This window comes from Dendropsophus ebraccatus, chromosome 9 (genome assembly GCF_027789765.1).
Source record: "Dendropsophus ebraccatus isolate aDenEbr1 chromosome 9, aDenEbr1.pat, whole genome shotgun sequence".
Taxonomy (NCBI): Eukaryota; Metazoa; Chordata; class Amphibia; order Anura; family Hylidae; genus Dendropsophus; species Dendropsophus ebraccatus.
Window position 1 is genome coordinate 80,897,766 of NC_091462.1, and position 17,205 is coordinate 80,914,970.

Here is a 17,205-nt window from a genome sequence, read left to right on the forward strand (position 1 = left end):
CACCAAGCAAAAAGAGGCAAGTGGTCCGAAACACTGAATATACAGGTTTTTATTTTTCAAACATTTATACACAAATATCATATTTTTATCTATGTTATACAACACATATGTGCCTTAAAGGGAACCTGTTATCAGAGGGAACCTGTCATTGTTTCATGCTGCCCCTGGTTTGGGCAACAAGAAACATTGGCAGGTTCCGTCTGTACAGTAATGATTCACTCTATATCCCTGCAGCGTTTCAGAGAAACCATAGAAGTAATACCCCAAAACACAGAGAAATGCAACAGCTCACCGCAATGGCAAAGCACAGACCCAACACAGACATGAAAATCACCAACAGCAGCTTCCCAACTGCCAAAATAAGCTCCATAAAAGCAATGACGGTCCTGGCCACCACCTGTAAACAGTGCAAACCATCCCACCAACAACAAGGTGGCCCCATGCCGGGATGGACCTACACTGTACTTTAGCCAACGCAACATGCTCCTGCCTAGTATGAATGGTGTTCTAGGAGAGCTGACTAAATTTGTCTTTTTTCTGTGTTCCAGATGGGAGGAGTGGCTGCCTCTACTTGGTCGTGCACTCCACCCATCCCACCCAGGTTGCTATTATTTTTGCCAGTATTAGATGGATTCTGCATGCCCAGAGCATAGGCCTATTATATGCCATGGAGAGGCTAAAGTACTGTGCAGGTGGTGGCCAGGAGCCTCATTGTTTTTATGGAGATATTTTATGGCAGTTGGGGGGCTTCTTTTGGTGATTTTCGTGTCTATGTTGGGTATGTATCTTGCCATTGCGGTAAGCTGTTGCATTTCTCTGTGTATTTGTGTGTTAGCAATTTCAGCCATGGCAACGTGCCCCTGCCTAGTGTGAATGGGGTTACTGATGTAATACCAACTTGGAATGGGGCTTCAATTTGCAACAACGGTCGTGATTTATGCTAAACATACATTGTATTTGAATGAAATCCTGGCCGGAGCGCATACCCAAAGTATACGCTCCAGCCGCACAAAAAACTGACATGTCAGTTTTCTGCGGACGCTATTTACTGAATAGCGGCCGCAGAGAACATGTCAGTTCACACAATGGTGTCAGTTTACACAGCGGGTCACAGAACAGCCAGTGTTATACGCAATGTGAACATGGCCATAGGTAGTATCCATGTTTTCCTGGCAGTCCTAAGGCTGCATCCAACTTTTCAGAATATTGGGAGTCAAATGGCAAGCGTTTGGGTTAAGACTAGAGATGAGCGAACCCAAACTTTCGGCATTTGATTAGCTGGGGCTGCTGAATTTGGATAAAGCTCTAAGGTTGTTATGGCTTATGGCTTTATCCAAGTTCAGCAGCCACAGCTAATCAAACGCTGAAAGTTCGGGTTCAGATGGACTCGGGCATGCTCGAGGTTCGCTCATCTCTAGTTAAGACCAACCCGAATGTTCAGTAAGTTTTCTCGTCACTAAAGGCTAGCCTTTCTTGTCTGATCCGACTCAGGACCTACTGCAGCACATATCGATGAACAGCTAATGGTGGCTATGATATTATTTTAATAGTAATTCTGTTTTATTTGAAATGTTCTTGATTTGGTTTGCATTGATATACCCCTTTGATTTGCTGACCTACTTCTGGAAGCAGCTCTGAACCTAAAGCCTGCAGTGGAAAGGAGCTGTGAATATCATTCACACATATGTATGTAAATGTTTCAGAGGCTCTCAGAACTGAACATCCGTGACACAGCGATCATGAGGTGGGTGGGGGGCGTACATTTTTTCTGGCCCTACTATTGCAGCATACTAAGGTCTGCCGCTATACTGATGTACTTGTACTTTTCCTATGTATATTTTATGGGCTGTAAGACCTCAGCTTTTTTGCATGGAATTCCTTTATTGTGTTTTTAATATTTTATTATATAATAAAGTTGTTGTATTGTGCCATGTATTTCCAGCAAGTGGAGGACAAACACATATTATTTGCTAGAAGTCAGTTTCAAATGGAATTAAATATAATGGATAATGTATACCTGGATCTTTCTATTATCAATGAAGAGATCTTTAACATTCTATTAAATCTGCAACAGTCCTCAGCGAGTGTTGGGCAAATTTTTTATATTGTTTTTCAGGGCTGATATGGTTACCCACCCTATGAACACTTACATATCACCACTGTACAGAGGCCCACTGGCTCTTAGGTGACTTATACTGTACATCAAAGATGTCTGATAAGTGGCTCTCATTTCTAGGACCCCCAACTATCTAGATAATGTGGGATCCCAAACATCACAATTAGAGATGAGCGAACCTGGAGCATGCTCGAGCCCATCCGAACCCGAACTTTCGGCATTTGATTAGCGGTGGCTGCTGAAGTTGGATAAAGCCCTAAGGCTATGTGGAAATCATGGATATAGTCATTGGCTGTATCCATGTTTTCCAGGCAACCTTAGAGCTTTATCCAAGTTCAGCAGCCCCCGGTAATCAAATGTCGATCGTTCGGGTTCGGATGGACTCGAACCCGAACCCGGATCGCTCATCTCTAGTCACAATACATTCTATACGAGGGAACCAGATGGAAATGTACACAATTTTCTCTATTTAAGTCTATAGTTATTATGGAAGCAGCGACCCACTGAAAAAATAGAAGTCCCAAGAATGAGACCCCTCCTCATTAGAAATTTACAGCATATCATTTCAGATATGCTATAAATGTTTAAAGTAGGAAAACTGTGTATATAAGCAAAAGAAACAACAAAAACAATAACTTAATATTCAGAGTCAACAAAATCATATGATGTGAACTAGGAAAACCTTGTAAGGAGTAGGAATAGAATTACTGTTTCGGCTGCTGAATACTGTGATATGTATTTATGAATAAGTAAACAGGGAAGCTGAACGTCTCAATAATACCTGACAAGTATGGTTTGTGTGAATGAAGCGAGAGCGCTGATCATGTACAGAGCTGCCGGATTTTTCTATTAGATTGCACATCATTCTCTGTGGAAACAATGATATTACTTTTACACCACTTCAGCAATTGCCAACTTCTGACATTGTTTCTGGTGGTCATTTTGCTGACAGTCGGTATTATTTGTACTTATCTGCTGGCTTCTGTTTTCTGAGGAATCTAATCGAATTCAGAAAGCAGCAGTGAAGCTAAAGTCAGCAGTGTTGTACGAGGAGCTGTGAATATCATTCACACATATGTATGTAAATGTTTCAGGAGGATCTGAAGAGACGGGAGCCAGTGATCATGGGGGCGTACATTTTTCTGGACTTGTTAGGTACAAACTATTGAAGCGCATTACAGTCAGTCTGAAGATGTAGATAATAGGGAACCATAGTTAACTTTCATCTGCACTGAAAATGATGTTGTAAAGATAAACTAAAAGTGAATGTGCAGAAAAAAACATGTTCTGAAGGTTATAATGGTGTGTGCCATTACATTTGTAGATGTCTGAGCACTTAGATCCCCATTGATCAATAGATTAGAGAAAATGCAACATCAGTATCTTTCCCGTGTCAATAACTAATATGATTGAGTATGATAAGATCCATACAGTTTTCAAACTCCTTATAGATTTGTATAGTTTTAGCCTCACCAACCTGATGTGAACAGCTTGGTCTTCTCTGGGTTCATTCTGCAGATACGTCCATGTTCTCACACGTGCTCTGCGGACACTGCTGTTTCCTGTAGATTTTATTGCAAATAAGGAATCTGTGTTCTGGCTCTTTATTTTGGCTGCTAAGATAACATGCACAATCCTGGTGATCCCTTTCCGGACTAAATAGGTATCACAGTGTCTTTCAGTAACTTCCTAAAATTTGTTGCATCAATTCCTTAAGAAATTCATAGCATCTTTGTTTGTAGTGTCTTTAAAGCGGCACTATCAGTACGTTCGGGCCAGTGAACCTGCTGATATGCGCCAGCCGCTAATAACTGTCGGACCTTAGTGCCATTCTTCATACTCCTGTGGGGTCCGGCACTGGGCAGATATTTGATAATTCCCAATATGCTCATTAGGGTGTTCCGAGGATCTGGAGAGTTCCCCTCCTGCTTGGCCTGCCTAACCTGCCCTCCCGGACCGCCTACTATGCATACTTACATATGCATAGTTAGGCCACTTGTTACCACGCATGTGCAGGGAGCAGCCTGTAACAAGCAGCCTAACTATGCATATATGAATATTAGGCGGGTCAGGAGGACAGGCTAGGTGGGCGAAGCGGGTGCTCCGGGCAGACAGGGAACGCCCCAAATGCTCGGAACCTGCTAATTAGCTTATCAGGAATTATCATAAATCTGCCAAGTACTGGACCCCACAGGAGTATAAAGAATGGCACAGGTCCTACGGTTATTAGCGGCTGGTGCATATCAGCAGGTTCACTGGCCTGAACCTGCTGATAATGTCTCTTTAAAGACACTACAAACAAAGATGCCATGAATTACTGGCCCAAACCTGCTGATAGTGTCGATTAAAGGGTTTCATCGGACAGGGAGATTATATACATATATTGATATTATATATATTCTCCTGGTGCTGCCATTTACCCGAATTTCCATTGCCCAATACAGTCCCCTTCTTCCTGCGACATCCCGGGGGGGGGGGGGGGGGGGGGAGAATGGCTGGTTCATAACTGCCTGCTCCACCCAATCCCTTTGCTGAGCGGGCAGATCCAACATGCATGGTATATTACGGTAGTAAGGAGAGAGCCACAGCAGGAACTGGACACTAGTGAATGGGTTTCCATTGTTTCAATTAAACTTTCAAGGTTCCAATTTATTGACTACAAGCATCCACAAATATAGATGCAATATGGAGTCTATAACAATGTTTTTTTTTGTGGATTACAAAAGGAAAAAATACATTAAGGATTCCCATTTTATGGCTATGTTCACACTACGTAAAACTATGGCCGTAGTCCTCGCTGCAGAACTACGGCCGTAGTTTTGCGGAGTTGAACATAGTCTTATGTGCAATGGGATCCCGGCCGGAGCGTACACACATCGTAAGCGCTCCGGCCGGGATCCCATACGGTGCCGGAAAAACTGACATGTCAGTTTTCTGTGGCCGGAATTCAGTGAATTCCGGCCGCAGAAAGACCTGTCAGTTCACACAGTGAAGCAAGCGGCCCCGGCCACTTGCTTCACTGTGGGCTATGGGAAGCTCAGAGCTCTGCGGCCGGACGGATCATCCGGCCGGTACTTAAGTGAACCGGGACGGGGTCACGGAGCGGCCGGTCTGATAAGACGTGTGAACATAGCCTATCAGTTCGCAAAAAACTTAAATTTATTAACAGATTTTTGTTTGGGGAATCTTACTGGAGATATGCTTAAAAACTAATGAGTGTCTAAATAATAGGTGATAAAAAAATAAGTAACAAAGACAAGACACATAAAAAGCCATATGTTTTATTTTGCATATATTTTAATTCTTTGCATAACAGATTTTTACAAGAGCACTGACATTGACATTGGTCATAGACTAAAAATAATTGTGCCAAATATGATTGAGACACGCCATGAGATAACATTGTAGGGGGCCTAACAGCTGGTTCCTCCACTAAAACATTAATAGAAGCGGCAGTAGTCCTTATTATTGGGTTGAGACCCATCTACACTCCTGAGTTAAATACAGCTTAAATAACTGGTAACTAGAGATGAGTGAACCTTGAGCATGCTTGAGTCGATCCGAACCCGAACTTTCGGCATTTGATTAGCGGGGCTGCTGAAGTTGGATAAAGCCCTAAGGCTATGTGGAAATCATAGATATAGTCATTGGCTGTATCCATGTTTTCCAGACAACCTTAGAGCTTTATCCAAGTTCAGCAGCCCCTACTAATCAAATGGCGAAAGTTCGAGTTCGGATCGACTCGAACCTGAACCCGGTTCGCTTCTTTCTACTGGTAACACATCCGCTATAAGTCATTTCTTACATGATAAATCCTAGTTATGAAATACAAAAAGACATATCCATTTCCTTTAAAGTAAGGTCCAAGGGGGAGATTTATCAAACTGGTGTAAAGTAGAATTGTCTTAGTTGCCCCTAGCAACCAATCAGATTCCACCTTTCATTTTTCAAAGAATTTGTGAGAAAAGAAAAGTGGAATCTGATTGGTTGCTAGGGGCAACTGAGACAGTTTTACTTTACACCAGTTTGACAAATCTCCCCCAGAGACTTTATGTTCTCTGTTCTACTGCATCACAGCATCCATCCCTATTGTATCGCCACCCATATAGCACATATTAAGCTGAATCTATTCATACAAAGAATATAAAATAAACTCCTTAAGGGTATATTCACACGAACGGGCTCGCAGCGAGATTCTGGCAGTTCCCATACACTACATACTTGCTGAGGTCTAAACGACCGCAGTGATTATGTAATTCTGCCGCCCTTAACCCCTTCTGCTCCCGGCCGGCTCCCCCGCTGTAAGCATACTTTACCTGTCCTTGCTGCACGGGTCCGGTGTCCTGCTCTCCCGTCCGGCCAATCAGTGGCTGCAGCTGGGCAACACACTGATTGGCCGGACGGGAGAGCAGGACTCCGGACCCGTGCAGCAAGGACAGGTAAAGTATGCTTACAGCGGGGGAGCCGGCCGGGAGCAGAAGGGGTTAAGGGCGGCAGAATTACATACTCGCTGCGGTCGTTTAGGCCGCAGCAAGTATGTAGTGTATGGGAACTGCCAGGACCTGCCGGGCTCGCAGCGAGAATCTCGCTGCGAGCCCGTTCGTGTGAATATACCCTAATACTTATTAAAATAATCTAGAAATAATCATCTGTTATAATTATATTATTATATTATAATAAATCAACATCAATCTTGGTAGTGGTAGTAAAGAGGTTTTCCCCATAAACACACATTCTGGATTCAACTTTATAGGTCTGATGAAGACAGTTAAAGGGGTTATCCAGCACTACAAAAACATGGCCACTTTCCCGCTACTGTCTCCAGTTTGGTTGGTGTTTTGAAACTCAGTTCAATTGAAGTAAATGGAACTTAATTGCAAACTGCACCTGAACTGGAGACAACAGTAGGGGGTAAAGTGGCCATGTTTTTGTAGCGCTGGATAACCCCTTTAAACGTTGTACTCCACTTTTTCTCTCTGTCAGTCTGATAAAGACGAATGAAGCAGCGACATGCATGCTGACTGCTGCTCCAATCAAACGAGGGACACGGCACCCTCATATTTGTGAATGATGGAGGCCCCAGTGATCAGACATTTTATGTATCCTGAAGGGTCTATCTCCTGAAACCCTTGGTGATGATTGTCACTGCAAGGGAAATGTAGTATACACATGTCAGAAGAGTGACATGTCTATGTAATACATGGACAGGTTAGACCATCATTTCATCTTTTTTTTATATTTTTCATTTGTTTCCTGAATGCAAACTGAAACAACTCTCTATAAAGTCTTGCTTAGAAATGTCCTACCATTTAGCTACAGCTCAGAGAAAAATAAATCTGTTAGATTGGTTTTCTGTTCTACAATTTAGAGATAACAAGGAGGGAGTTACACACTAGCCTAGATTGTATAGAAAAGTAAAGTCCATGGAGAGCAGCTCACATAGGCTGTAGACCAAGAGAAAAGCACACAAAAGGCAGTTTTCAGGTGAGAATTCCATGTGCTGTATATAAGTGTAAAGAGAAAGCACAACTCGCAAAGCAAACTGTAGAGGCTGGAGAATAGAAACTAAGCAAAATTTATAAAATAATCATAGATAGTGTTTTTGTAAAAAAATCCTTTTCAAAATATGTCCACAGTTCTATTCTCAGCCATAGACTATATCACTTATGTGTAAATATTCAGCAACACAAAGACACACATGTAATGCAATATCAAATGTATTTGAGGCAAAAGCTATTAAAGCCATGCCATTACTTTACACTGGGTGAATCAACGCGTCACAGTTTAATGAGTCTCTAAGGTCATTTATACCCAGTATAACTGAAATCTATAATCTTAGTGTTCACCAAAAGAGGAAATCACATTTTGCTTTTTCAAACCTAATTATTATTGCTGTAATCTACTGCATTAGAGAGCTGAAACCTTGACCTGAGAGTATACTGTGCATAAACAAGAGGTAGTCTGCAAGTGAGAGGATCTGCTATAGCTATCAGAGAAACTAGGTGCATGTGTCTTTTAGGTGTCTAGGAAAGCTGAGTGACAATTAGAACCAAACAAAATTTTGAAAAGAAAATTTATATTCAGGATAATCGTGCTTAAAGCGAATGTACCATTAGGTACATTCGCTTTAATATGACCAAAGGATAGATTACCGCCAGGGCAGGGAAGCCGGTGCCGTGGCCCGGTTTCCATGTACGGCACCGTTCTATCAACGGGGCTGAAGCACTGGAGGTGGGCCGGGCTGCCCCCCAGTGGGAGGAATCCCCTGCCCCTCTATGATGCGGCTCCATTTATTCTAACCAATTTTCTAGAAAAATTCTAGTTGTCAATAATAATCAAATAACTAAACTGCCATAAGAAAACATAGGAACAAGTTCCTAAAATAATTTGAGATTTAAAAAAAAGAAAAAAGTGAAAAAGTGAGTTATATGCACTATTCCTTCCTGATTAAGTCCATGAGGTCCTTATCAAGGCCTTGGGTTTTGAGTTTGTCCAGGCTATAATATCTATGCACAATCTTATCTTCGGTCACCACCACCACACGAAGGCCATGTTGGTCGTCCCCAAGCTGGCACCCAATAGCCGATGTCACTACCATGTCTATATCTTTGTATCTTCCTCCAGCATTCCTATGGTAGTGTCCGGAGAATATGGCTTTTACTCCTGCAGGAGATAAACAGGACATGCGAATTTTGTGTCATATTCAATGCTTGGCTACAGACAGATGTGAAATGCTAAGGAAATTGACATGTTAACTTAAAGCATGCATCACCTTTACATTCATTATATTCAGTAATTTCCTCAGTAAGAGGTCCAATCCATTTTCTACAAATCGCATACATACTGCTGTGGAGGGACAGGAGGTGCTAATATTACTGCAGAAGAGCTGCAACCCGGCTTACAGTGAGTGCGATTTGCTTAGCACAGACAATGACAGATGACAAATGAACAAAGTACAGTCTGGCTTAAGAGTCAAGTTGATTTTACTTACCCAACAGATCATAAAGTTGATAAAGAATTATATACAGTAATAAAGAGTACGTTATGAAAGAAAAAATGACATCTGACATGTCAAAAATTTTGATCGCTCGGGGTCTGAGTGTTCAGTGTTATGTGACCTAGGCAGCCGCATAATATAAGTCTATGAGGCCGATCAGGTCAGAAAAAGACCCAGAGACTTCTCCCCGCTTGTTCTCCTGATCGGTTGGAATCTGAGTGTTCAGACCTTTTGTTCACAACTTTTTGACATGTGATTTTTTTCATTTAAACACTTCTCTCTATTAATACTGTAAATATACTTTTTTTTTAATTATAAAACATTTTTATCATTGGTTACATTATGATAGCATTGCTGTAATGACCTCACAAAATACTAGATCCCTATAATCATTACCAGAATGTTAAAAAACCCTCAGAAATTGGCAGCACATCAATGCATGCAGCGTGCAAACTACAGTGTGAATAGAGGCATTGGAGTGCTGGCAATTTCTGTTTTTTTCTGTTGTATGGGGGGGGGGGGTATGGCTACCTCCCATTGGCTTGCACTTCACCCATGTCCTGTGGGTGCCTAAAATAGAGATTATTTGGATCCTATCTGGCCAGTTGTAGGCTTAATATTAGCCGGGGAGAGCCCACTGCTAGTGTGGAAATGCTAGAGTAGGACCATGTCTCTGAGGACACCTTAATGTGGTGACATGGTACACTCTGTTTGATCAAAAGGTCTGCCAAGATCCTCAAGTTTTTTAATATCTATAGAGCAGGTTTTTATTGTGTGTACACCGGGGGCGTATGTACAGCAAGCTCCTGCACCTTGCTGTTGCACTTTTTGTCTGTAAACAGAATGTAACTTTGACACAATTCAATGTATATTTTAAGTCCAACCACTCAATCCTTACACCTGCTTGCAATTCCTCTGTGATTTGGCCATGGGCAGACACCCTTAAAAAAATTCAGAGGGCTTCTCGGCCCCACTGATTTATGTGCCTGCTACCATCTGCAACCCCTAAAGCTTCACTGCTGTATAGGGTATATATTAAATAATCGTATAGATAAAATGTTGTTTTAAAAAAGTAATTTCTAAAAAACAAACATATACACAGCGCTGTACTTAGAAAAAAGCCCACTGTTATGCTGCTAAAGTGTAACAAGGGATTCCGTGGTCCCTCCTAATAGTAAAAATACGCCAAAAATATATGTGTACACTTAAAGCGCTACAGTGCGTGCTTAAATGATGGAAAATACGTTTCCTGAGAGATACTGTCCAATAAAAATGTAAACCTAATGTTATGTCCATTTATCTTGACCATTTTGGAAAGCTGCAATGGTTCCTATCATGGTAAGTGATTTCCTATAATGGTAGATATTGGCCCACCACAAGTCTCCATAGAAAAAAAAAAGGTACTCGGCCCCCTTACCTTTTTCTTTGCACAGAACCATGCCTGACCATATATATATATATATATATATATATATATATATATATTTATATATATATATATATATATAATAAAAAGAAATGTATTTTAGGAATAGTAATAAAAAAAAAAAAAAAAAAAAAAAAAAAAAAATCGGGAAGATTAACATTCAGATTGTTTCTATCCAAGATTATCAGTGGCCATGTGCTTCATAACTACTCATACAGTACACTGACTGTGAAAAATCCATGGCCCAATAAGTTACAATCCTATGGATTTGCAGCTCCTCAATAATATATGTTATATATGTAAGATTTTTCCTATATAAAAAGGAACATAGAAAAGGTGTATGGTGAAAAGACACTATTTTCACTAGCATCCACCGGTACTTTAGCAGTCAAACAGGCAGCTGCTGCTCTAAGTCATCCCGAGCTCTTGGGCTTCAATACACAGTAATTAAATAATAAAGGTCTAAGATTTGTTTATTTTCCTGAAACATCTTCAGTCCCTTCTTAGGAGAAATCCTTAGTGTAAAACAATAAGTAAAATATGAACTTGATTGGTTCAAAAGCAGGTCCTCTGTCAGTTCAATGTGATACACCACTTTCATTTGCTGATCAGGTTTTCTTTATTCTGTACAAGCCATGAATATCCACCTAGGGTACCAGTTACATCTATAATTCAGTGCATTAAACTTCAAAAGTCGTTTTTTCCTGGCAGAGCTGGAGACTTCCAACAAAGTAATTGAATAAAAAAAAATAAAAAATAAAAAGTCTTAGTAAAACTTTTTCATGTTGCCAGAATTAAAGGAGAAATTGAGCGCAGAGAGAGGTGATGGCCACAATATATAGAGAGTGTGAAGCTGGCATTAGTATTCGCCTAGCGGCACCTGACAGCTTTAGAAATGACAAACGCGGATTCATAGGTTATGATAGGTAATTATGACACCCTTCACAAATATGAAATATTGATGACAAATACCTGTACAGAAAGTGGAAGATGCCATGGTTACTGGTGGATTTTCACAGGGCACTTCAAATAATGTTTCATATTTTCTGCAGAAAGGCATTTTCACTGAACTCAACTAAGACCTGGACAGATCTTTTGACTAAGCCTTGGTGCAAGTACGCAGTATTCCTTCCTAATAGCTTAAAGGGAACCTGTCATGTTGGTTATGCTGCCCTCACTAAGGCAGAATTACATAGAGAGCTGCTTATTCAGCAGACTATCCCTTAAAGGGGTTACCTGGTATCAGAAAAGTATTTAAATAAAACTACCACCCTAAGATATATAATCTACTACTATAGTGTTATCACTAATAGTATTTGCTTCAGTGTGCTTTTGCGTGATTCCTCTCTGAAAGGAAGTTAAAAATGGAGAAAAACTACAAAATGTGTTTTGTCTTCAGCTCCCCCCTTTCACTGTAGAAAACAATTCTTATGATGTTACAGTAGGCTTGGCTGTATTTTGTCTCTGAGCTCTAGCCCTACCCCGAGTGATGTCATAATCTTTCACCTCCTTTCAATCTCCTTGGCTTGGTTGTTCCTTCCCGGAGGAAGGTCTGGCTAGTTCACTGACGTCGAGACACGTTGATGGTGTCTCTGCAGTGTTCTTTTGCATATTTGATTTTCCAGAGGGCAATGTTCTAGAATACACTGACGTTGAGACACATGATGGTGTCTCTGCGGTGTTTTGGTTGATCTCCCTAAGGTCAACCAGCGTCCTTTTGCATGCACTTACTAGTCATTGCTCCCACTAGCCAGAAACCTACTCCACACTGATGAGGGGCAAAAACCTTGAAATAGCTGTCTGTGGATGGATACCTCGCTTGGGTGGTTTCCTTAATTGGAGACATTCCTTGGCTTGGTTGTTCCTTCCCGGAGGACGGTCTGGCTAGTTCACTGACATTGAGACGCTGCAGTGTTCTTTTGCATAATCTTTCACCAGCCCCTTCAGTCCACATCACCATCTCCCTGTCATATACATATATATCTTTATTTAGGGAGAACGAGGTATGTTTAAAGCATGCTGGCTTGTGGTGAATGATGCTACAAAAAGAGCAGACATGGAATTAGTGCAGCATGTGCTGCAGCCTCACTGATTGGGCAATAATCTGTGAAATTACGTGTTCTGCAACAGCTTTAGACAGGGAACTGGCTGGAGTTCTGTGGGGAGGAGACAGGACCATGATTGACAGCAGATGGCAAGTAATGCACTCTGACAATTATGGTGAAGAGAAACTGCTCAATCAGGCACTGTACCAACCCTCCCCCACCCCCCAAAAAAACAAACAAAAAAAATAAATAAACCAACCAAAAACAAAACAAAACAAAACAGGATTTTTGGTGGTTTCAGAACTGTGGCAAAAAGGTAAGCAAATTTGTGTGCTTCTGCGGCATGTTTATTTTTAACCTGTCAGAGTACCCCTTTAGGCTATGTTCACACTACGTATATTTGAGGCTGTATGTTTGAGGCTGTATAGCAACCAAAACAAGGAGTGGATTGAAAACACAGAAAGGCTCTGTTCACATAATGTTGTAATTGAGTGGATGGCCGTCATTTAATGGCAAATATTTGCTGTTATTTTAAAACAACGGCTGTGGTATTGAAATAATGGCCGTTATTTACCGTTATATGGCGGCCATCCACTCAATTTCAACATTGTGTGGACAGAGCCTTTCTGTGTTTTCAATCCACTCCTGGTTTTGGTTGCTATGAGGACCTGACATGAGGACCAAATACTGCCTCAAATATACATAGTGTGAACCCAGCCTTAAACTGTATTGCAGTGGGAAGGAGCAGGCCATGTTGTGTGTAACTATGGGGGAAAAGAGGGGGGTGTCAATGCCCACTAATCACACAAATATTTTGAGGTTGTACCTCCATTGATTATATGCTATCAAATTAGGAGATGAAAATGTCTTTTCATACATCTTACATGTAAGAATTTACTTCGGGACTAAGAAACACCACTTACCTGTGGCATTATATCATACAGCATACCTGCATAGCATTAGTGTTGAGCATGCCCAGTTATATGTTCTAGAAAGTTAGAATCATTTGTTTTTTAATGCTGTCTTTTTACACTAAAGGTTAACAGCAATATGGCTGCACAAAACTGTGACCAATAGGACGTGTGGCAATGGTGTGAAAAGGGGGCAGTTTTTGCCCTTGTGCATAGTAATACATGTGGGTGGGATTTTCAAAACCCAATCTATACCTAGCAGAAAAACCAACCTGCTCTTTTTAGCGGACGTGCAGTGGATTTGCACAGGGTGTTACAGAACCTGACTGCTGTGCCCCCCATAGCACATGTGGACCCTCTAAGGGCAGGACTGAGAGATCATCAAAGTCTCATTTGTACATTTTCCTGTCAGGTGAATTGTTTGCAGCTCTCAAACCACCTATTCTTTGTCCAGTTTTGTTTGTTGTATTATACCCAGTAAGAAGCGTTCTCCAGAAAACAATCTGCTATAAGCTGTCTATTTCCTATTCTGCAGGGCGGTTTTCTATTTACATTGAAAGGTCTCTAGTGAGGAGGAATACAGATATACCCAACTCCGTCAACACCAGCAGAAAATCAATTTGTGGATAAATCTTTCAGTAATGATTTCTTTAAATGCTGTTGCAGGCAACACAGATTATTAAACTGGAATACATCAACATTCTATTACCTCTATATACTACCTTAAAGCATGAGCATCACCATATAATTCTCTGCACTTCAAATTTACATTTTATTGACGACTGATATATATGCAACTAGTCACAGGAATCTAGGAGACCTGGCATGGAGTATTTGAGGCTTAAGCATTTGGGTTTCCCTGAAAATGTCTTGGAAGAGAAATGGAGTAGAATCCCGTCATCATACTGCTCCAATAACAGCACCATAGAAGGAAGGATTTATCAAGGCATTTATCAGAAACATCCAACCTACTAATATGTGCTTTAATGCTCGGGGCACTGAGGATGAGGGCAACTTTCTTTGTAGTCTAATCCATGTTCTAATGAGGCAGTTTGGTGCACTGGGAGTGGGACTACTGCCCTCATGGATCTGCCTCTTCTAACGAATATTCATGTGGTGCTCCTCGGTGATGAGCCCCGGAGTTACACCACTGCAGAGTGCTGCCCCGGTAATCATTAGAAGGAACAAGTTGGCCAGGGTGGTTCCAAAGTCCTGCTTACAGTGCCCCTAACCGCATCATTAGCATATCAATTAAACTTATAAGTACTTACTTTTATAAAGTCATGCTAATTCTATTCAAGTAGTCATCTGGGCTGTGGCTGGAGCTGTAATCACGCCCCTCTGGGTGTGATGGAATGCAGTGTACACTGTGACGTCACCCGGGGGCCGGCATTGCAATTCAGCAGCGCGTCGACGTCTTTACTATATCGCATTATGTGCAGTATAGTGGGTGAAGACACTGCTGTACTGCGCCTGTTCACAGTAGTACAGCAGCGGCTTCTCCTGGTGTACTGCGCATGTGCGGCGTATAAAGACGTCAGCGTACTGCGGATGTGCAATGCCGGCCCCCGGGTGATGTCACAGTGTACACTGCATTCCATCACACCCAGAGGGGCGTAATTAAGAGTGCTACAACCCGCCCAGGACCGTGACTACATGGAGAAGCCACAGCCCAGATGACTACTTGGATGGAATTAGAATACAGCGCATGACTTTAATTAATCTGGAACCTTACTTTTATAAACAGGGTACGCAAGTTACAGGAGTATGTTTGGGAAGGGTGCTGGGTGATGTACCAGCACGTTTCCTTAGCTTTATTGCCGTTTTTGGCTTAATTGGTTTCCTTTAAGTGAAGTGTGTTTTTAGTTAATTTTTAAAATCTATGATCATGCCCTTTTCACTGGATCAGTGAGGAGTGTCAAGATACATTCAACACTATGGAACAGACAGACATAGGAGAGCACTGTACTTGGCTGTAATTTTCCTTAAGCCCAGTGGTGGTACATCCAGCTGTCAGACACTCATCACTTGTGTTATTGGTGGGAAAATCCTTTTAAGATTTCTTGAGCCTAACTCAAACCCAGAAATGCTGGCTCAAACCATTACTGGACATAAGACATTCTCCTGGAAAATACCAAACTAAGTTATAATCCAATAGATAGCATGATAGCGAACTCAATTCACTGCTTGGAGCGCCTTGACAATATTACTTAAAATGTGTGAAAGCTTCTACAAAACCAGTTGAATAGTGTAAAGGGTACAGTACCAAGCACAGATACAGTATACAACTGGCCCACAAAAACACAGGACATGTTTCCTTTTTGAGAAACTACATGTGCACCCCCAGCCCCCTAAATTTAGTGGATTAATATGACTTGTATGGTAAGTTATTAAGTAGCTTTTGCCTGTCCTCAGTTACCTCAAATACAAAGTACCTTCTTTTTTTTGTTCTCCACCTGAATGAATGTTATAGCTTTGAGTAATCAGAAGAGTCAATCACATCATGCATTTCATATACATTACACATCATTGCTTAAAGCTCTTCCAAATTTAATTACTTGTCTACCAGATATCAAGCGATAGAAACTTTGCAGTTTTAATAAAAACTCTACAAAGCTTAATGAATTGCTTCATCAATCTGCTAGTAAAAACTTAGGAGAAAACATATCTTTATCAACTCCCTTGATGTTCATAATGACTAGAAAATATCTTCATGGATTGTTGCATTTTTCATTAAATAGCTTATGAATTTGTATTCAGATCTGTGGAGCCTGAAAGAAGCAAACTATTTAACCGAGTAAGAATTGACAGTACTGTGCACACAAATTCAAAAACTTTTTGCTCCAGAGACAAAATCAGAGATCGGGACAATCGGTGTTCTAAGCTGGGTAAAGATTCTAGGCCTTTCTTTCCTTGGTTACTTCTTACAAAAGCCAAGACTATCTTGGTTAGAGTATGTTCACACGTATTGATGCTATTTTCTTGCTGTGAAATCTGCAGTTATTCTAATTAGCATTAAAGTCTATGGCACTTCGTTCTTGCCGCAGATTTTCATTTTGCTGCGAGAATGGAGTCCATAGCATTGTAAAAGTGAATTTATAGTGCTGTTATGATGTTAAAAATAATTTAAGAAGCCATGCTTACCTGTCTGTGCTCTTGCTGTGGCCTACTGCTTGCATCTCCTGGTCCCCAACTCACTGACAGCCCGCTCAGCCAATCAGCTGGAACTGTCCTCTTTCAGCCAGTAGGCTGTCAGTGAGCGGGGGACCAGAAGACTCATGCAGGAGCACGGTCAGGTAAGCATGGAAATAAAATCTCCAGCGAGACTAGAGTGTCAAACGGAATGGCAGTGGATTTCATTGCAAAAGTAGTCCACTGCCATACGGTACATGTGAACGTACCCTTAAAGGAAATCTGTCAGCAGCAAATCCCCTTCCAAACCACTGCTTGATAGCTCTTAGGTCAAAAAGAAATAATGTTCCTAAAGAAAGTGACTCATGATTGCCTACATTACAGCACAGATATATTGATTATATATTGATATATTGGAGTAGGGTAACACAGCAACATTTAGTCACCAGTAGGTTGCATTACTGCAACATCAACATTTCCCTATGAGAAAAACAGACCTACTTGGACTTTTCGCAATTGTAGGTAGCAGACTATCTGAATTCCACATGGGAAACCAATGATATCACTGTAAATGCACA

The 17,205-nt window shown here is 41.2% G+C and overlaps 1 protein-coding gene across 1 annotated transcript in view; it reads right to left on the reverse strand.

The window, feature by feature from the left end:
- Positions 1 to 6,684: 6,684 nt before the first annotated feature.
- Positions 6,685 to 17,205, reverse strand: part of CPPED1 (calcineurin like phosphoesterase domain containing 1) — a 52,340-nt gene continuing 41,819 nt past the window's right edge. Inside the window, exon 4 of the mRNA XM_069985413.1 lies at positions 6,685 to 8,779. Within this exon, the coding sequence (XP_069841514.1) occupies positions 8,550 to 8,779 (230 nt within the window). The 3' untranslated portion in view covers positions 6,685 to 8,549. The remainder of the gene's footprint in view (positions 8,780 to 17,205) is intronic.